The sequence below is a fragment of the Pezoporus wallicus genome, unplaced genomic scaffold (genome assembly GCF_028554395.1).
Source record: "Pezoporus wallicus isolate ANWC-B61680 ecotype Strahan unplaced genomic scaffold, APGP_CSIRO_Pwel_v1 contig_227, whole genome shotgun sequence".
NCBI lineage: Eukaryota > Metazoa > Chordata > Aves > Psittaciformes > Psittacidae > Pezoporus > Pezoporus wallicus.
Window position 1 is genome coordinate 18,581,298 of NW_026635704.1, and position 21,703 is coordinate 18,603,000.

General features: G+C 42.6%; 1 protein-coding gene across 2 annotated transcripts; it reads left to right on the forward strand.

Moving 5' to 3' along the window:
• The first annotated feature begins 5,482 nt into the window (after positions 1 to 5,482).
• SDCBP (syndecan binding protein) lies at positions 5,483 to 21,280 on the forward strand. Of its 2 annotated transcripts, XM_057397844.1 has the most exons (9): positions 5,483 to 5,609; positions 10,528 to 10,593; positions 13,773 to 13,851; positions 15,967 to 16,076; positions 16,421 to 16,579; positions 17,686 to 17,861; positions 18,875 to 19,046; positions 19,599 to 19,690; positions 20,571 to 21,280. In XM_057397844.1, exons 2-9 carry the CDS (start codon positions 10,543 to 10,545, stop codon positions 20,623 to 20,625), a joined length of 894 nt encoding a protein of 297 aa, XP_057253827.1. In that variant the 5' UTR covers positions 5,483 to 5,609; positions 10,528 to 10,542; the 3' UTR covers positions 20,626 to 21,280. The 2 variants fall into 2 exon arrangements, with proteins under 2 accessions (XP_057253827.1, XP_057253826.1); XM_057397843.1 differs by lacking the exons at positions 5,483 to 5,609; positions 10,528 to 10,593 and adding an exon at positions 12,092 to 12,277.
• Positions 21,281 to 21,703: the final 423 nt, after the last annotated feature.

A 21,703-nucleotide genomic window follows, 5' to 3' on the forward strand; every position in this document is an offset into this window, starting at 1 on the left:
GTTCCAGTAGCCATACGGCTCCAGACTGATCTCATAAGTTAAATAGGTTTGGTGTGGTCAGAAATGTAGTGGCAGCCTTCCAAAAACCACTCCTGAGCTACAGAAAGCATCTGACTTGCTGAGTCAGTGTGGAGACAGCTCTCCAGAAGAGCGAGGGCACTCTGCCAACACCAATACATGCCTTTGGATGAGCCACCTTTTGATAGCTCATGGCAATGCAAATTCCCACAACAGTCTCCCCCAGAATTTTTGGGCTGGTCCAAAGACTTCCACTGGTGACAGATGTAAAAGGAAAATTCTAATTATAACTGCAGTGGTAATTTGTGACAAAGGAATGATACAGCACGGAGACTCAACTGCAAGAAGAGGTTAAACTGGCTGGAAGCAGGAAAGCCAGAGGCAGAACAGACTCCTTGCAAGGGAGTGAGGTTTCCCTCTGTAATAAGAAACAGCCTCAGAATTGTCTTGTAGCCACACTGGCATGGGAGCACTCAGGGATTCAAGCTCATGGGTCACCTTTGGGCAGCAGAGCTGGGCTGTGGGATGGACCCATGGCCAGGCTGAGGTGCTCCATGCCACCACTCTTGGGATTGGTGCTGGTGCAATTGTAAATAAGGAACCTGCTTGAGGTTCTTTGCATATTGCATATTGAGGTCCAACTGCATACTGCAGTAAGATTCTACTCAATGCATTGTTTATTAATTTTTTCTTTTATATTTAAGCTCCACATGTGTATGGTACCATAAAAATTCTCCAGCAGATGCCACTGGTGAGCCCTGCTGAAGTGGTTGACATTCCTATCTGCCCCAGCTCTCTTCTCTTCTGACAGAGGCTACCTTCCTGGCAGCCAGAGCAGCGTGAAAGAAGTGCCCACCTCCATCCCATCACCTCAGCCCTGAGGCCAGTGTCTACTCAAGCTTACCCTCAGTGGCATTTTAAGACCAAGTGCCAGGCTCCACTGAGGCATGACAAGGAGTAACGGGTTAAAACTTAAACAGGGGAAGTTTTGATTGGATATAAAGAGGAAATTCTTTCCTATTAGGGTGGTGAGGCACTGGAATAGGTTGCCCAGGGAGGTTGTGAATGCTCCATCCCTGGCAGTGTTCAAGACCAGGTTGGACGAGGCCTTGGGTGATATGGTTTAGTGTGAGGTGTCCCTGCCCATGGCAGGGGGGCTGGAACTAGATGATCTTAAGGTCCTTTCCAACCCTAACTATTCTATGATTCTATGCTTCCTCATGTTCCACTTCTTGTGCTTGGCACAAACACTTGTGCCCTGCGTTTGCAAAGTGAGGAGGAGAGGTGGATGGGGTGTCCTCCCCAGGCCTACCAGCAGCCACCATGTTTGCTTGAGTGGTCTCAGTGGAGCTTCTTGGGCAGTGATATTCAAGCCCATCTAAATTCCTGCTGCATTTCACATTCATCTGACTCCAGTGTACGACTGTGACTCAGTTGAAGCAGAACACAGAAATATGCTCAGACGGGCTATTTTATTTATGCATTTTGAGGGCAGAGGCGTCTGTCTGTAGTCTTCTAGCCCGGCTTCATGCTTCATCTGCACCACAGAATGTCACCTGAATCAGACACCATAACCTTGGCTTGAACCAGACCGTATCTAACATGAATGAATAAAATGTTGATTTAGAGACAATAGGAGAAAGTAAAAAACATTGAATCCCTGGGGAAGCAGTTAAACAGTAAAAAATACTGTTACTGTGAAATATAGGCCTCATTTCTACTATGCCTACCTAGGCTTTACCACATAAAACCAAAGAATACAGATTTTAAAATACAGAAACATGTAAATCAAAGATAGAAAAAAAAAAGCTGTTTGGCTATTTAAGTCCTTTCCAGTGAAGCCCCAGTTGTGGATTAGGCACAGGAAGAGCACAGTCACCCCTCCCACCTGTATGCTCAAATCCACCCCTTTGTTGGCTCTTTCTTGCCTCCTCTCTCCTAGGACTCACCCAGGGTTGTGCATGAAGGAAGCTGTTGTCTGCAGGACCTCTGCTTCATCTGCCCTAATGGTTGGAAGGTATCTAATGAATGAGGAGAGAGGAACATCTCTGTGCTCACGCCCTGGATGAGCAGGCTGAAAAGCAGATACTGTTCCCACCTCTGCTGCAGAGTCCTCCTGCAGTGAGAAACAAGCCAGGCTCTCCACAAGCAGTCTCTGTGTTTTCCTCATTTTCCAGTTGCCCCAAAGAGGCCCTAGAGTCTAATTTATAGAAGTGTTGGGTGCATGCAACCATAAGTGAAATCAGAAAGGTGATGATTTACCAAAAAAATCTGTTTTCTCACAAACATGAGACACAAGTTTGTAGAACCGAGAGCTCAGAATAATGTATTATGAGCATATTCAATTTAAGTGCCTGAATTCCCTGTCTGTATCCTGGGAATCATGATAGAAAATAAATGAGTGATTGTTTGCACAGCACTCAGCTACTAGAGTGTTACTTAGAAAAGATGGTGACAACATTAGTATTTCCATCTTTAGAGCAAAGTTTGAATAGCAGACAGGAAATCGGGCATGAAACTGCCAACTGAACAGTGGAAAATTATACTATACACTCACTGAGCATCATCCACCCTGTGGGCTGAGGAGGGGACAATGAAAGTAATATGTCATATTGCCCTTAAAGGACAGGGTCAAACCTATATGAACAGGAAGTTGGAAACAAAGTGACCCAGGCAATTTTAATTCCAGCAGTTTCTCCTGTTAAGTGCCTTATTGGAGCAAAGCTCCTGTACTGTAACTGATTCTGTGTAACAGGTGTAACATGCTGAAATTCTTGTTTCTATAGGCAAACTCAAAAAATTCTTATTTGGGAAGCCCAGAGGTTTATTGACACAGTTCAACGCAATGCAGCAGTTACTTAAGTTGCTTTGGGGCAGGTTTGTTCTAGAAATGCAAACAGTAGGTCTACATCAGGACACTCCTCGTACCTGGGTTAGAGCAGGACCTGTTAACTCCCTCATAACTACCCCAGGTAGAACTGCTTTAATACACATATTCCATTTCCAGTACTGACAGGGTGCTATCTTGCACAGTTTGTACATCCTTTGAGTGACCATTGATAATGTCTTATTGTTGGAGGGGTGGAGAGCTTCCTAACAAACAAAAGCATAACTTGTTTCCAGCTTCAAAGGAGAAACGTGCATTTTTGGGTAACAACCATGTATTATTTTATGATGATTTTTGCAACAGCCAAGACTGATACCTATCAGTAGATGGTTTCTATTATTGTTTGAAAGTTGGCACAAGACTAGTAAAAACCCCACAAACAGTATATTGACAATGGAAAAATACCACACTATCGCCCATGGGTGTTCTAATTTCAACATCAAAATCTGGTAACTTGGCCATTTGTTCCACTTCTTAACCAATACAGAATCTTTCTGCAAATACCTCAGAAACTAATCAAGAGCCACTTGTTCAGACAATTCACCTTTGACTCCTTGGAGATCCTCATTCTTGGTGGAGTTCTTAGAAAGATACAGCCAGGCCTTTCCAATGCCCCTTCAAACTCTGAGCCTCAGAAACATTTCCCTTGACCCTGGGTCCTCAGTTCACATCACAGAGTGATTGAGGCATGTGCCACCCCCTTCCAATCAGTTTCCTTGATTCTCTAGGGTGGGTACAGGGCTTCACCGCACTGACCTCACTGCAGGATGAAGAGTTACTGAGCACACAAAGTTTTAAACCTTTGCCCACACTTATGTCAAAATCACTGTTGGCCATGCAGAAAATTTAGCACTTCAAATGCAGTAGCCATCTGTCATTATTAAAACAGAGCTAGATTCCCCACCTCCCTCCTCACCCAGAAGGCACCTAACACAGGATTTCTGTGAACCCATACCCCCCGCCCAAAATAGCCCGTCATATATATTTAATGATTTGTAATTGCATGACTCAGTAGCCGATGGTTCAGGTGCTGGTGGGCAGGAAGGTGTCAGGCTTAGCTGATGGTTGGATATAGAACAGGAGCCATCTGAGCAGCTAGATAGAAGCTGTTCTTTTGGTATTCAGCACTGCTGTTGGCTGCTGCCCTAATCCTCTGCACGCCTGTAATGGTCACTAAAGATGCTGGCAACTGGAGAAGATCAAGAGACAAGGACTGGAAAATATAAATTCCAACAAAATCCCTGTTTAGCTTAACCAAGATTATGACTGTGGAAGCAGTTCAAATGGTGAAACAGCTTCTTAGTGGCAGTAGGAAGGGAATTAGCCTTCCCACTCTTTCCTGTGCCTCCCTTCTTTCTCCTGTTTCAGCCACATCCTCCCTTCCCTTGCCCTGGGTGGTGCTGGTGCTTGCAAGATCCTTTTGTTGCTGGTTTGGCTCTCTAACCCAGTGGACAAACAATCATTTTTTTTTTTTTGTGGATTTGATTTCTGCTGGAGCAGTGACTTAAGCTGTGCCACACAAGAGCCTGACAACTGCTGGGACTGGCTGAGGACAGGAGAAAGAGACTAGAGGTGGGAGCAGACCTCTAGCCTGTGCTTATCAGTGCTGGCAAACTGATAAAAGTCCTTCACAGAACACTGGTTTCTTAGCTGAAGAGAAGCTTCAGGTTGCTCAACACATTTAATTACCTATATTACAGACTAGATTTGATAACAGTCAAATAAGCAAGCAAAGAATCCTAGTGAAGAAGGATTTTAAAGACTGAAAATTGAAGCTAGAGAACTTCATGCTATAAATAAGGCAAATGGCAAATGGAGTAATTATGGTAATTGAGTATGAAAGCCTCTTTCCAAGCTCGTTCTGGGATTTTCCTGTCGCTAGCATATTTGCATCATGGTTTCTCTGGGGGAGCTTCTCCAGGAAATGTGGTCAGCTTCAGAGGTGTTCCAGTGGCAGAAGGCCCACACAGGCACCGGATCATGGGCCAGCTGACATAGTCACTTCAGCTCTGGAGTGTCGCAACTCACTGACACCCGGCCAACAAACACGGGAAGCAAAGCTGATACATGGCAGTTCACAGAATCATAAATCACGGAAGGGTTTGGGTTGGAAGGGACCTTAATGCTCATCCAGTTCCAAGCCCTCTGCCACGGGCAGGGACACCTGCCACTACACCAGATTGCTCAAAGCTCCACCCAGCTTGGCCTTGAACAGGAATGGGGCGGCCACAACCTAGCAAAGCATGCTTTATTACAGGAGAGGGAAGGGGTGATAAAGAGACTGGAGAATGAATTAAAAAAATATACTTTTCCTTCATTAAGATAACAGCTGTGAGCCCATAAAGGCAAATGAGTGACGTACAGGGTAAAACTGAAGAACGCCAGTGGGGAGTCATCGGGTAAATAAAACAAGCAGCCAGAGGCAAACGCTGCCGGCCGCGGGTAACACAGCAAGCAGTTTCTAAGGCAACTGAGCCTACGCCACCCGGCCTCCCGACCCTCCACCTCACAACCGCCAGCCCCTTCCCCGCCCGGCCAGCCAGCCCCCTCCCGCCACCGCCGCTGGAGCATGCGCGGGGCTGAGCCGGTTCCGCCGCCACCCCTGCTCCCCTCATAGCGGCGCTGCCGGGACTGGAGGGGAGCCGCTGCTGCAAGTCCGCTCGCTGAGGGTCTCGACGAACAGCCATCGCTGCCTGGGCCGGAGGTAAAGGAGTGGCCGGGGCCTACTGTGAGGGTTTCCTCCCCTGCAGGCCATTGTGTGCGGCCCCGCGGCCCGTCCTCAGCGGCGGGAGGGGAAGGGGACGAGGACGGGGGGGTGGGGTGGGGTGGCTGAGAGCACGGCGTCTGGGCATGGCGGAGCGGGGAGGTGAGGGAGGGTGGGCCGGTGCCGAGCCGGCTTCTTGCGGGGGCAACGTTGTTCTCGCTCCCGCCGGGAGCTGTGTCGTGCTCCTGCGGAGCGACCGCTCCCCGGAGCCGGTCGGGAGAAAATCAGGGCTGGAGGGAGTACGGTGCCGGGTGAGGGGCTCTGCCTCCCCGGGGGGCTCCTCCGTCGGCGGCCAGAAAGAATAGCCGAAGTAAGCGCCTGCGTGCCTGTGTCCGCATTCCCCCGCCGTCTTGGCGGTGAGCTTTCGGGTGTCTTCTGATCTCTGTCGGTCAGGCTCCGCGGTCGTTGCGGCAGGGCCGAACTTGTCGGCCGGCTCCCGTAAGGAGGCTCGGACGTCTGTAACAGCTTCTGTCTCTGAAAATACGGGTTAAGTGTTGCTAAATGATGCGATGTGCCTTTTCGGGCAAGCGAGCCCTGCTTCAGGTCTGAAATGGAGGCAGCAGATTTCAGAGCTGTGTGTAATGAGAGCACTTGCTCGGAGGCTAATTAGGAATGTTTCAGAAAGGAAACGCCGAGGTGTTAGTGAAGAATTCGTCTTGCAAAACAGTTGTTCGGTTCCTGATATCTCAGTGTGACCTCCAGGTTGTTTTGTTCTAGATTTGCTCTAAAAATGAATTTTGGGGGTCACAAGCTTATAAGGTTAAGTGTAGGGCTGGATCTGTGGCTTGCTGTAATATTTCTGTGGGCACAGGCAGAAATTACTTGTGGGTGCCATTGTTTGGTTTGGGTTTTTTTTTTTTTCTTCCCTCCCCCAGTATTGCATACTGGTACTTTGGGAGATAGTAATCGCTATGGGCTGGCCAGAGTTGGGGTTCAGTTCTATCCCGTGCTGAGTTCAGCTCCATGCTTTCCAACCTGGAGAGCCTGTTTGGAAGCCCGTCTCCTCCTAGCCACGCCACTGTGGGCAATTTGGGATCACTCCTACCCGTAAGACTTCCTGCTGGCAGCCTCAGGGTGTCACGAGTGCTGCCTTTCCATGGGTCTCCGATCAGCAGCACAGCACTTCCCTTTAGCGGACAGGATCTGCTTAGTGGGACGTGGTGATGGGCGCTGGCAGTCAGACTTTCCAGCAAAGGGCACCGAGAGATGGGGAGAGGTCTTTACTACTGGGTTGTGCAGTTCACCAGCTGGGTTATGGCTGTCTCTCCTGCCCCATGCTATTTCTGTGGCTTTCACTTTTGCTTTCCTAAACATTTGTGTTCCTCACAAGAAGTGAGGATATGGAAATGATCAAGGAAAACTGTTTTTGATGTCAGTGTAGATTTTAAAAAGAAAAGGAGGTTATAGTGACTCATGTTTCATGGTAGCCACTGCCAAGTTTCTGAAGCTGTTAGAGTGCCTGCTGCAACTCTTGTTTATACTGTGAATAATGTTGCACAGAAGTCATGGACAACTTCTTCCTGCACTTACTGGCCATCCCTGGCAGTGGCAATTTCAAACTAAATACTGGGGTTTTTGTGTTGTTTTTTTTTTTTTGGTTTGGTTTGGTTTTTTTTTGTGGATCTTGCATTACCTAATGAGGGATATTTGTGTTACAACTGCCTGCGCAGAAATTGAAAATACCATATGCAAAAGTTATGAGATCACTGGATGCAGTTACAGTGGTGACAGTTGTTCTGGCTATTTAGTTGGGAAAACCAAAACCAGTGACTGGTGAGATTAAGATGAGGATCTAGCCCAGCAGCTCCTTGGTAGCTTGCTAGCAAGCTGAGGAAGGTGATTATCCCCCTTTATTGTTCTTCATAAGACCTCACCTGGAGTACTCCATTCAGCTCTGGGATCCCCAACATCAGAAGGACATGGAACTGTTAGAGCGAGTCCAGAGCAGGGCATGAAGATGATTGGAGGGCTGGAGCATGTCTCCCCTGAAGACTGGCTGAGAGGGCTGGGGTTGTTCAGCCTGGCAAAGGCTATGGGGAGACCTTATTGTAGCCAGCTTTTACCTAAAGGGGGCCTGCAAGAAATTTGGAGAGGGACTTTTTACAAGGGCATGTAGTGACAGGACTGACAGAGGGTAGATTCTTCACTGTGAGGGTGGTGAGGCACTGGCACAGAGAAGCTGTGTCTGTCCCATTCCTGGCAGTGTTCAAGGCCAGGTTGAATGGGGCTTTCAGCAACCTGGTCTAGTGGGAGATGTCCCTGCCCATGGTTGAAACTAGAAGATCTTTAAGGTCCCTCCCAACCCAAACTGTTCTATGATTCTGTGACAAACACCTGGGTTTGTGAGCCCCCAGCTGGGGAGCAGAGGTGGCTAGGAAGGTTGTAAGGTGACAAACTGTTGGAATTGTCGTCTGTATGTGATCTGAGAGCTAATGTTTGTTTAGCCTTGCTAATGCTTTTCTACAGAAAGCACGATGTTCCTCTTTGTACACTAGAGGAAAGTTGAGGTTTCCAATTTGTGACAAATGTAATAATGTGCAGTGTGAGACTGGTCTGTGGAAGAGAACTAAAGCTGGCCGAGTTGTAAATGTGCTGGGGTTTGTGGTGTGGAAGTTGGTCACTGAGATGAGGGACCCAGCAGACCCTGTGCTGTGCTGCATGGTTGTGCCTGTGTCTGAGATCAGCATCTGCAAACTGCTGCTCTTTTGTTCCTCCTCACCCTGCAACAAGGTGATTTCTTTGGGAGCACAGTCCTTGGCCTGCTCTCTTTATGCCTGCAGGAAGCAGAACTTTAAACTAGTTTTACACGTGTATGTTTAACTTACTTGAAGCCTGGAAGCTTCGTATGCTTGGTTTAGTCGTGACAATTAGTGAAAAATGTCAGTGGTAATTAAGTATTGCAACATAACTGGCCATGCACTCACAGTTTATATATCTATCACATCTAGGCCATGCTTTTTGGAAGTTTTAGTTGTAGTTTGACGTGATACTGAAGCTGTTGGGCACTCTGCTGAACAAGTAGAAAAGCTGTTGATGAGCTTAGTGTAATATGAAGAGATGTCTGTTGTCTTACTGCAGTATTACATTAGGTATGAGTGTGTGTAGTTTTTTTTCTTTCAATCAAGTTAACATCTGCACTTAGAGAATCAGTAGTAGAAGGATTTATTTAGTGGTCACTTCTGCAAGGAGTGCTAAATTGCTGCGTGAATAAAGACCTCTTGTTTGGATGCGAAAATGAATCCATGAACTTAAAGCTTTTAATAGAATTGTCTCATTAACTGTGTTCTCAGTGCTTTCTATAACTTGCAAAACTGTATCCAATTTTGTTGTCTTCTGTTTAAACTGTTTCTCTCTTCCCTCTCCCTAGGCCCCCATCCCCCTTTCCCCATTAAAATGTTCCCGTATGTTGATGTGAAATGTTTTATTACGGTTTTGAGAAGTTCAGCTGACCTCAGTGAGACTGTGCGTGAAGGAGCACTGTAAAACTGTGATTTCCTGAAGCTTTGGGTACCTGGCTCTAGCAGAGCTGGATGTCGGTGTGGCGCCTTAGAGTATCATATGAAGTGGGTTGCTTGTCTTTTTGTACCCTGCAATCCCTGCTTCCCCTCCTGCCCTTGACTTTTTTTTTGTTGGATTACTTCCTGATAAGTTGTCACAGGGCTTTCCCAATATCACATGAGAGACAGCCTGAAGCTCTGTGTGTTTTGTAACTCGCCACTGACTGAATCTTGCTGGTTTATGGTCTCCTGCTACAGTTAATGTATTGCAAATGGACATGGGAAGCCAGTTCTCTTTGGTGGTTTCTTACTGGATGTCATGGTTTAACCCCAGCTGGCAACTAAGCACCACATAGCTGCTCACTCATCATTCCACCCCCCTGTGAGATGGGGGAAAGAATCAGAAGAGTAAAAGTGAGAAAACTCGGAGATTGAGATAAAGACAGTTTAATGGGACAGAAAAGGAAGAAAATAATAATGATAATAAAAGAATTAGAATATACAGAACGAGTGGTGAACAGTGCAGTTGCTCACCACTTGCCAGCTGATGCCCTGCCAGTTCCAAGCAGCACCCCCTGGTCGGTTGTTCCCCCAGTTTATATACTGAGTGTGATATTATGTAGTATAGAATATCCCTTTGGCCAGTTCAGGTCAGCTGTGCTTCCTCACAACTTCTTGTGCCCTTCCAGCCTATTTGCTGGCAAGGCATGTGATGCTGAAAATCCTTTACTTAATGTAAACACTACTTAACAACAATTGAAAACATCAGTGTGAGATCAACATTATTCTCATACTGAATTCAAAACACAGCACTGTATCAGCTATTAGGAAGAAAATTAACTGTATCTGAGTTGAAACCAGTACACTGGAGTATCAGAACTGATGAAAATGTTTAGATACTTTGGATAACAGAGTGATAGCTTCTGCAGTTGTATAAAAATAGTGGCCCAGTTGGGAGGAGGAGTAGGAGGAGGGTGATCAGATTTTTTTCCTCTCAACCCTCATCATCACTGCCTCATGGCTTCCTAATGTCTGTCCTTGCAATACATCATGTGAAATGGTTTTCTCTGTATAGGCTCTCTCATCACTGAGACCTATGACAACACTAAGTATGGTAAACAAAGCCTACTAAGCAAAGGTTGTCATTGATAATAGATTAAATGGGTAGTCTTAATGGAGTTTATCTGCAGCGCCAGGGATCTGTAGTGCTAAGACTTACAGGTCACAGATCACTTGTACATCACCGTCTGCTTTTTCTTATTTTCCCTCTGATGTTGTAATGCTCAGTAAATATCTCTGAGGGCTAACCCTGTTGTTTGTTTGCTTCCCTTTTTTTTTGTTTCGGCCTTCCCGCTACCCAGTGAGACTTCATCGAAATGTCTCTCTATCCTTCCCTGGAAGATCTAAAGGTGGACAAAGTTATTCAGGTATGAGGGGCTTTCATAAGATGAGTTTTGATGGCAGTGATATAACTGATGATACTTAATCTAGGGAAGGGGAGAATTATTGCGAGTGAGAGTTTTACCATCACACTCTAAAAGGGAAAAGACAAACTGTTTATAGCTTGATATAATATAGTTAATGCTTACTTTACTACTGTTTGGTATATTTTTTTTTTGTATATTCATTTATAGTCATTTGCTTTTAATGTGTTGATATGTTTGGGTGGGGTTCTTTTTTTTAAAGTATAAATACTTGGTCTTAAGTAGACATAGTCTCTTCTTGCACTTCAGCTCTGATGTGATGAATTAGTGTTGACGGAATTAATAAACCTACTGTGTCTTACTCTTGGTGTCCAAATCTGTGGCAGAAAGTGTTCATGGTCAGTTGGGCACAAAAAAAGAGCAGTGACTCTCTTGACATCATCTGGAATCAGACTCATCCTCTGGCTATTGCATGGTAGTGACCAGTTCTTACAATACTTCCAGGATTATTGTGTCTGTATGAAACACTATGTATAAGAATATTGGTGGCTTTATTAGGATGAGGATGGGAACATCTGTGAAACAGAATAATGAAAAGCATCTTAATAAAAGCTCCATAAGAAATTCCACATGAATGTATTTTATGAGGAGTTTGCTTTCTTCACCATTGTACCTAACTTCCATTTTTCTTTCCTAAACTTAAACTGGATTCCCTCCCACTTTAAACAACAGCAGGGAGTTATAATGGATTTTAAGGTGGCTGCTACTTCTGTCCTTGTTCTTCTCACGGGGAAGCAATCAAGCAAGCTGCATAGAAGAGCTTACTAACTCTCCTGTGCTGTCCCAGAGTGGATTGCCTCAGTCTGACCTATGTTTGTATGTGTGGGGTGGGACTTCTGAAGTTCTGCTGTGTTGGAGTATCTCCTTGTTGTATCTGCCCACACCATTCTTCTTATCTTACGAAAGTCCTTTATCTACAGTCAGGTAATGATGAAGTAGAGGGGGTAAAAAAAAAAAAAAAAAAAGAGTACCCTGGAGCCATGAATGTGCTCCTTCAGCCTTTTACTGACCAACTGCTAGAGTTTATAGATTGCAGTTTAAAATTGTGGTAAATGTAATAATTAAGCCATTACAGTTACACTGATGTTTTTCCTGGTGTTATACAATAATTTGGGTTGGAAGGGACCCTTAAAGGTTATCTAGTCCAACACCCTGCAATGAGCAGGGACATCTTGAACTAGATCAGGTTGCCCACAATCACATCCAGCCTGGCCTTAAATGTTTGCAGGGACACCATTCTGGACAACCTGTTCCAGTGTTTCACCACTCAAAAATTTCCTTCCTTCTATCCCATCTGAATCTACTGTTTTTTAGTTTAAAGCCATTATCCTTTGTCCTATCACATTAGGCCCTGCTAAAAAATTTGTCCCCATCTTTTTTATAAGCCCCTTTTAGGTACTGGAAGGCTGCTCTAAGGTCTCCCCAGTGCCTTCTCCAGGCTGAGCAGTCTCAACTCTCTCAGCCTGTCCTCATAGGAGAGGTGCTGTAACCCTCTAATAGTTTTTGTGGCCTTATCTGGACTCACTCCCTCCTGTGTTTAGTGCCCCAGAGCTGAACAGTACTGCAGATGGGGTCTGATGAGAATAAAAGGGGAGAATCACCTACCTTGACCTGTTGGACACAGGAGGTAGCAAAAGCTGAATTATTTCATCTCCCAAAAAGTGCTTTATAAAAGTACCTGTTTTAATATGTTTGAGAGCACTCTAGGAGAAAAGGGGGCAGAGTAGAATAGAATAGTTAGAGTTGGAAAGGACCTTAAGATCACCTAGTTCCACCCCCCCCTGCCACAGGTAGAGGCAACTCAGACTGTGCAGCCTGGCCTTGAACACCACCTCCAGGGACGGAGCATTCACAGCCTCCCTGGGCAGCCCATTCCAGTGCCTCACCACCCTCACAGTACAGAACTTCTTCCTTATACCCAGTCTAAACTTCCCCTGTTTAAGTTTGAACCCGTTACCCCTTGTCCTACCAGTACAGACCCTAACGAAGAGTCCCTGCCCAGCATCCTTATTACCTTTCAGGTACTAAAAGGCAAAGTCTGTATCCACAAAAAGTGAGTGAGATTAAAATGACTGCTGGTTAAACAGACAGGCTTGGTACATTAAATATTCTAGCTTGTTCTTTTTTGTCCAGCATTTCAGTTGGAGGCTATTCTTCTAAATACATTTGATATTCCTAAATAGAGTCATTCTTGCTCTGAAACATTTTCCTAAAAACAACTTCCTGGAGAGTGCAGGACTATGACGTCTTCTATTTTTAAGCATGATTTCCTTAAAAACATGAAGTAATTCGACCATCATGTTATGTTAGGTGATTTATATGTCCTGTTTGGCATAATCTTTCACTGTGTATTTAGTAATTTCCCTCCCACCTTTGACATTCAACCTCAGGAAAGCTACTGGGATAGCTATTTCCATCACACTTAATGGGCGTTTTTCACTGGTCATGATTACACAAGGCCAAAAAAGTAGTAGCTGCGGTATTGAGAAGGAAGGAAACTGGCTTGCCTTGTATGGTCTCTTCTGTTTGTGAGTCAGTAAACAATACAGAAATCAAGCTTAGTGTGTTTACCGTAGTGGCAACTTCTGTAGAAGAAAAAGTTATCTTAGAAGTTCCATTTGTTTCAGAAGGTATTAAAGTAGTAGCATTGGATTGTGTGGAACTTGCAGCCTGTAATGGACTATGGCAGAAGTCATGAATAACGTTTGTATATGGTAAAGCTATTGCGATCCAGGTAAAAAACGTAATTGCAAAACACTGTCAAAGGTCATACCTTAAAATTTAAACTTGTAAAGCTTTCTCAACCAATATGTCCTTTAAGACTCTTTAACTTGCTTAATGACAAAAATGGAACAGGTTGACAGTAAAGCTTTTCTATATTATTTAGTAGCCTTGTCTCTGAGGAAGATATCTCAGATCTACCAAAGGAGTTTTATGCTACTACAGCATATTGTATGGAAGTTCTTTATTTCAAAGAAAGATTTGCTTCAGAACTTCAAGACGAATAATAATGAGCGTGTATGAGAAAAAAGAAATAACTTAATTTCCTGTCTGCACAATAAGGATTTCATAGATTATTCCCCCTCCCCCCCAAAGATAATGTGATTTTTCTTTGCTTTTAGGCTCAGACTGCCTTTTCTTCAAATCCAGCCAATCCAGCAATCTTGTCTGAAGCTTCTGCTCCTATTCTTCATGATGGAGGTAAGCTCATGTACTCTAGTATCCTAATGTTACAGATAGTTGCTATGAATCCCAGTGTTAACGGAACAGTCAAAAATGCCTACCAATATGTAGTCCTGTTTACAGAGGGTGACACCATGCCTCTTGGAGATGCCAATATCCACCTTTGTAAGGTGCTACAGGAATCAAAACCAGTGTTTGCTTATAAAAGGAAGTTTCGGCCAACACTAGCTCTTCTCTCAACATTTTGAAACCTTTTCAAAGTGAGCCTGATGTAACAAGATTTGCTGTTGGTACCATTTGAGCTAGTTTTAACTCTTGCCTTAATTATTACTTATCACATGTCTATCTGTAAGCTTTATTGGGCAGCATGCTTCTGCCTTTCCTCTTCATATAATCTTAATTAGGAGCAGATAGGCACAAATCTATGTCAGCAGTGAAGGGCCAAGGAAGCTGGAACTTAATCTTGTCATACTGTCCACATTAGCTTCCAGCAGATTTTGGGATCAAATGTCTGGTGGGTAATCCATTAGGTCTAAAGGTGAATGACTTGTACCCCTTTCTCCTCCTTTTCTTCCATGTACGTCCACAAAGGTGAACAAGTATGTTTTAGGTCAGGGCTCTGGGTTAGTTGGTCTAAAAAGTCTAAAGTCTCTAACCAGCATGACCAGCAGCAGTGCTGGATCAGCTGCCAGGAATACTGGTGAATAGGATATTAAAGCTTGGGAGATATAACTTTGTCTCCCATTACCCTCTGGATGCTGGTAACTTTAAGGCAGGAGTTTGTATAGCTCGTCAGAGAGATGCCTGTTGTAGTTCCTTTTGGGACTAGATATTTAGCTAGCCTAACTTCACCAGATCCGAGTTCACTTCAGCAACCTTCTGGAGGTTCAGAAGGTAGCTGTGTTATTAGACAGGGTGAGGAACTAAAAAGGTTCAGCTTCAGTTCTCTTCTTGGCAGTGCTCTTCCTGCTGTCCAGAATTTTAATTCTCTTGCAGTTTCTGTGTGTGCTGGCAAAATGCCATCATTTTGATGTTAGCTTTGCATGGATTGCTCAGGAGTTGTGTGTGGCTGAAGAGTGATTAGTCGCTCAATATATCCCCAGAAAGGGAGGCCTACTCCATCTATAGGATGTGCGAAATCTGCTGGGAATCCCTCTCTGCTAGCAGAGGCAGGAGAATATTCAACATCAAGAGCTTTTGGATGTGTTCTGCTATTTGGAGGTCACTGTTTTGAATGAGAATGTAATACAGCAAGCAGAGATGCATCCTGTATTGTGGTCTTTGATGAGGAATAAGAGATCAAGTAGCTGCACAAGTGCTGTGCATCATTAGTTGTGTATAATTTTAGGGGCTTGAAAACACAAGCAAAAGTAGAAGAAATGTTAATTAAAATCTTATTAATCAGTAATGGTGAAACTATAATCTGATAATCTGGAAATGAGATCAAACAAGTCTTACGAAGTAGCATGCAAACATGATCACTGAAAGTATGAAGGAGTGAAAAAAATTTTATTTATACTGAAATTCACCTTGCAATGATGTTTGTTCCTTCCCAGAAAAGTTATTTTCCATTTCTGGTCAAATTTGGATTCTTAAAGTTTTATGCATGTACCTGTAACTGAACACTAGAAACTGAAGCTTTGTGAACTGTGGAGCCTGCTTATTTCCAGGGCTCTCCCTTGCACCATCTAGTTTCCCAAGCAGCCTTTTCTGTCCCCAGCGGTTCTGTGAGAACAGAAGGTGGGCTCTTAAGATTCCTCTGAACTGCTTCTAGCTAAATGGCACCAGTTAATCACCTGTGGAATGTTAAGAGCAATATCAAGCTTATTTCCAGAATGCTTCTATTCAAGGTCTGACAAGTCTGTTGGTTTAACATCTGTTCCTCCCACTCCCTGCACCCCACTCCTCTCTGGTGTAGAGAAATCTCCTGCTGGATATTTTATGCCGTGTGACTTTTCTAAACTGGGCTAGAATAACAGTCGTAATTGAAGTGGGTCTGCCATCTTAATTTTCAAATTAAATGTTATTTCAAGTCTTGTGCTATTGTAATTGTACATGTGAAAGTAGTAACCACTTGTTCTCTTAAGCCAACAATTATACTGACTTTTGTTTTGTTCCATTTTCCTTCTATAGGCTTGTACCCTAGATTGTATCCAGAACTTTCTCAGTATATGGGCCTGAGCCTCAATGAGGAAGAGGTGCAGAGAAACTTTCCAGTGGCAGCAACTGCTCAGCCACAGGGTGTAGGTACCAGTCAAGCATGTTTTAGAAAGCAAAAGTATAAAGACTATATGCATAGTTAGTGTTCTAGAGATCAGACTATTTGTCTTAAGTAGCATACATGACTGATAAATGAATTGTTTTAAGTAATAGTGCCTACTTTAATCTGGTCTTAAAACTAAGCAGTAAATTTCCAGTGTCTGGGGGGGGGGGGGGGGGGGTGTGGGTGGGAAAGAGCTGGTGTTGTGACTTTGTTTTGTTGGCTTTGTTTTTGCTTTTTTTTTTTTTAATATAACTTCATATAAATTGATGTATAACTATTTTAAGAAGCTGAAACTAAGTTGTCTGGCTATTTTGTTTTAATCAGCAACTGGTAACACGACCTTCTACTAATTACATGGTAGCTCCAGTGACTGGAAATGATGTTGGGATTCGCAGAGCAGAAATTAAGCAAGGCATCCGTGAAGTCATCTTATGTAAAGATCAAGATGGCAAAATTGGACTTCGCCTGAAGTCAGTTGACAATGTAAGTACAGAAGCTTGTGTTTTGCTTATAAAGATCTTACTGCAGGATTAAATTAGTAGCGAACTTAGTGTATGGTCACAAAATTGTCTTCTACTTGTAATTTTGTTTTTCTGCTTCAGAGCATAATATTGTCCTTCCGAGCAGCTGTGATACTTGTTAGCAGTTCAAGACTTCTTGTCTCTAGCTTCGTGGAAACACTTGGGCTGTGCTTGAAGTTCAGCAGTATGCAGAGAACTGCCCATGGCTTAGAAGTAGTTCCTCTTTTATCAATTCTTGCAGCAGGTTGCTGTAAGGAGTAGTTACGAAGTAGGATTGTTTCCCTTGATGTGAACATGGCTGCAAGAAGATCCTTAAACCTGCTCTGGAGCTTCTCTGTTTCAGCACTTTTGGATTCTCAGCATGGAAGACATTACTCTGTTCTTCCCCTAGTATTATCTGCAGTTTTGCTGGCTATACTTTACATGGTTTTTAGGGGTAATTTGTCTAGAAATAACTTTTTAGTGCCTTGTTTTCTTATGTAAGGTGCTAACAAAATTGATAAAAAGTTGAAAACTAATGTGGTTGTGAAAGAAGGAAAATCTGCTATAGAGTTCCTAGCATTGCTGATCTGTTTCTTCAGCTACATGTAGACTCTGAAGTCTGGTAAAAGAATTATTAGTTAAATGCATAAGGAGATACGCAAATTTACCAGTAGTCTGTCTTGATCCAGTTTTTCAGATTTCTTTTTAAAACAGAACAGTATTTACCCCCTCAACTAAGGCTTTACTTTACTAAGGCTTTACATGACTGCTACTGCTGAACCCAGGACAAATGTTATGCTTGTTTCTTTAATATCTAGAGATCTAGACAGAACAGATTTGCCCGTTTCTGAACTTCATTCTAGCATTAATTATGTGTCAGTCTCTTAAAACCATCTAAAAACAAACTGACCTTTCAAAAGCTACCACTTAAAGAGAGGTAGTTACCAAATGTTTCTGTCTGGTTGGTATTACACAGAGAATGGGAAATGTCACAGGACTGTGTTCTGTCACTGGTCTTTAGCCTTAAGGAAGAACTTCTGTATTGTATTTATTTTCATTTATTTTAATTTTTTTCCCCTTTTGTAGGGTATATTTGTCCAGTTAGTTCAGGCAAACTCTCCAGCATCCCTCGCTGGTCTGCGGTTTGGGGACCAAGTTCTGCAGATCAATAGTGAAAACTGTGCAGGATGGAGTTCTGACAAGGCACATAAAGTTCTGAAACAGGCTTCTGGAGAAAGGATTTCAATGATCATTCGGGACAGGTAAAGCTAGCTGCAGATACAGGTTGTCATCATCTGTCTCGGGGTAATTCTGTGGGGTTTGGGTCTCCCCTTGCTTGAGCAGGACTGCAGGAATAACAAAATCTGTTTGTCTGTGTACTTCAATAGTAAAGCTCCTCAGAGATGTTCCCTTTTGTGGGGAACAGACCAAGTAGTTGTCAACTCATAAACTTCCCATGCATGCTTGCATGGGTGTACATGATGGGGCATAAGATTTTTCAAGGTAAACTAAGGAGCCATAGAACAAATCAGATTTAAACTCTGAATTCAAGAGTTACGTGCTTTCTTGACTTCCGCTTACACTAATTGAAAAGCGATAGAAGATGGTGCCAAAATATTTGCTGTATTAGTGAATACATGTGCATTTTTTACTGTGGTAGTTTTCTTCTGAGCTCTTGCTTATATATGAATTAAAGCCAGTTTCACTAAAAAGTGTGCTTGATGAATCAATACAGATATTTAATTATATTAAGTAATGATTATTAATTAAAGATTATTAAGATTTAATTATATTAAGTAATGAATATATTAAGTAGCTTTCTAAGACACAATTTTAAAGTTTTGTCTGTAGAACAGTAGAAATATTGTTGGGGAAGCCTCGTACTCCAAAATCCTGTGGCCTACCTACAGCAGTTTGAATTGCCTGTTCTATTTTATCTGCCTTATAGTGTTTGTAGAGAAAACTTAGTTTTTAATGGACATTTGTGGTTTTGGTTGGTGGTTGTGGGTGAGTGGATGGGTTTTCTATATTGTTACTATTATTAATCCAGATGGTGGATTTCCTTGTAAAACAGGGAAGACATGTAAGGTTTGTAAACAAGTATATATTAATATGACAAAATTAACAAAATGAAGTTAAACCCAGCTACCTTTCATTGTAGGTAATGTTATGAGTCTCTTAGATCTTTTTGTAAGTCAAAAATGTTGAAATTGTGTGGTTCTTTCTGTGGCTTAGGAGACTTAAAACATGGTTTTGCATTTTAAACGTCTTGTAGGCCTTTTGAACGGATTATAACTATGCATAAGGACAGTACAGGGCATGTTGGTTTCATATTCAAGAACGGAAAAATAACCTCAATAGTGAAGGACAGTTCTGCTGCAAGAAATGGACTTCTTACAGAGCACAACATCTGTGAAATTAATGGCCAGAATGTAATTGGATTGAAGGTAAAATAAATAGTATGCTGTGGGTGTGAATAGCTGTGAGCCTTTTGTGTGCATATAGTAATTGTGTTTGGAGCGGATTGTAATATGTTGTTTAATGGTCATAAAATAAGAAAGTAAGTCATGAGAGATAATTTCACTTGATTGGAGAGACATAAATGTTTTGTGGCTTCTCTGCAGTTTTGTAGCTGTAGGCAGGGTAAGTCACTCCCTTCTTCTGCTTCTTTCTGTCCAACACTCGAATTTTACCTTTAGTCTAACTTAGCTGGCAAAAAACTGAAGCTTCTTCCTGCCAGCCTGTATCAAACTCTAGTAGGAATTCTGTGCATAATGTGTATATCCCTTCTCCAGTCAGTTCATGCAAGATACTGATAACCAAACATCCAGAAATGGTATTGCAGATTGAGTGATGTGCCCTGAAAGTTAAATACTCCAACCAAGAAGTTGTGGGTCTCTTAAGATGCATGAAATGTGTATAGAAAAAGCTCTTGAACTGCTGCTTTGTTAGTCAGCTTGGGTAAAATGTTGCTCATATGACTTCTTGTTTAATAACAGGACCCCCAGATTGCAGACATCTTGGCAACAGCTGGAAATGTAGTGACCATTACAGTCATGCCTTCCAGTATTTATGAGTACATAATAAAGAGGTAGGTAATAAACAATGCAGCTATGATGGTGTGAGAATCAAGTTGACAGTGACTGATTTTTGTACTTGTCCTAAGACCTAATTACAGACTTGCCATGAAGGCTTGAGAGGGGTAGGGGAAGTACTTGCTGATGTTTTAGTCAAACCACCACATTTTGGTTCTGTTTTCAAACTATACATACGTTAGTGATGCTCCTTTGCCTTTCCTTCTCTTGAAAAACCCTTTTCTAAAGGTAATATGACTATACTTGAATTTCCAAGAACTTCACAGTACATGGATAACACAAGTATTGGTTACCTTGAAACTAAAATGCTGTTTCGAGTGCAGCAAATTCTGTTGAAGTGAACATTATTCTTGGGAATAATAGTAATTCCCATAGTAATTCTTTCTAATCCGCTGGCAGCAGAGGCTTTCTACAACTAAATCTCTCCTGCAAAAATGTTTTTGAAGTTCCTAGAGATTAATAACGCTTCATGTATAATTTAGGGGTGTGGGGTTTGTCTCCATTCTCCCTGCCCCCTAGGTACACTCTTCCTAAAAAACGGGGTTTGGTCTAACAGCCACCTTTGCTCCTGCCCTCCTTCCCTCGTGTTTGTGGTACTACTCTGCCTTGCACACATGCCCACATCCTGAAAGATGTTGGTGATGCACCTCAGTTAGTAATAAACCCATTTTGTTTCATGGGATTTTCTTCTATGACCTTTTCTGTGGGTGCAGCTTGTTGCAGCTTTCAGTAGCAACATACTTTCAGAAACAGTAGAGCAAAAGGGCAACCTCATCATTCCCAGCCCTTTAATACAATTTGAAAGATAGTGATCAGAAGCTTTAGTGATCTTTCACAGTTTTCTCTTAAAACTGAATGCGCTTCCCTTTTCTTTAGGATGGCAACTAGCATTATGAAAAGCCTGATGGATCACTCCGTTCCTGAAGTCTAAACTTACATCATGTATGCTTGTGTGTACATATACATAATGATGATTCCACAAAACTTGGGCTACTATACTCAGTGATTTCTTTCTTCTGCACATGAGCCTTTCTGGAGGCTAAGAGAAGATATGCTGCATCGAGCACTTGCATCTATAATGGCTGGGAATGTTACAGTTCAACATATCGTTTTATATTCACAAACTGTAAAACTTGTAGCCTTATATGCTTGACAAATGTGAAATTCCAATTGTTATGACTTCTTTTCGTAGGTCTTTTAGTTTAGTACTATTATAAGCCATTGCAATTAAAGGAACCAGATGTCACTTGCAAAGTTACTTCTTGTTATCTAAGACAATGCTGTGCTTTGTATGTCTAAGACAAATGAGTATTTTTACTGCTTTCTGTTTGCAAGAGTAGATTTGAAATAGGTTTTTAGAAATATGGCTGGTACTAGTTAATCTTTTTGTTCTAGTAAATACTGTTTACACGAGAATGCCAGCTAAGCTGAATATAGCTAAAGGCATCATTCAGTAAGTAAGCGTATTAAAGTAGTGTACAGCTACTCTATTACTTGTTATACAAATTGTAACTAATATGCTTATCTCTCGCCTTAACCATGTTCTTAAGGATTCAGAAATAACCAAATAAACGACTGAAACTTTAGGTACTCTGTGTGTGTACTTAAGATGAGCTATGACTGGCTTGTTTTGTTGAGGTCAGTTTCAGGCAACAACAAAGACAAGATAGGACATAGCTTAAAATTGCATTCTAAATTATCTTGCTGTCTACAATGGTGAAATGTTTTAAAGGGTAGATCTAGGATACTTTAGACAAGATGCTTAACTCCCTCCTTTCAGTTTAATAACTGGAATATCAGCCTGGCTGTTCTACAACATGTACAAATTGTATAGCTGCATTTTTCATTTCAAATTGTTTGCAGCTTGCTGGGTGTACTGGGTCTGGTTGGGATGGAGTTTACAGTAGCTGATATGGTGCTGTGTTTGAGAGTGTGACTAAGTGTTGATAATGCACTCATGTTTTTCCTGTTGCTGAGCAGTGCTTGAAGGGTGTCAAGGCCTTCTCTGC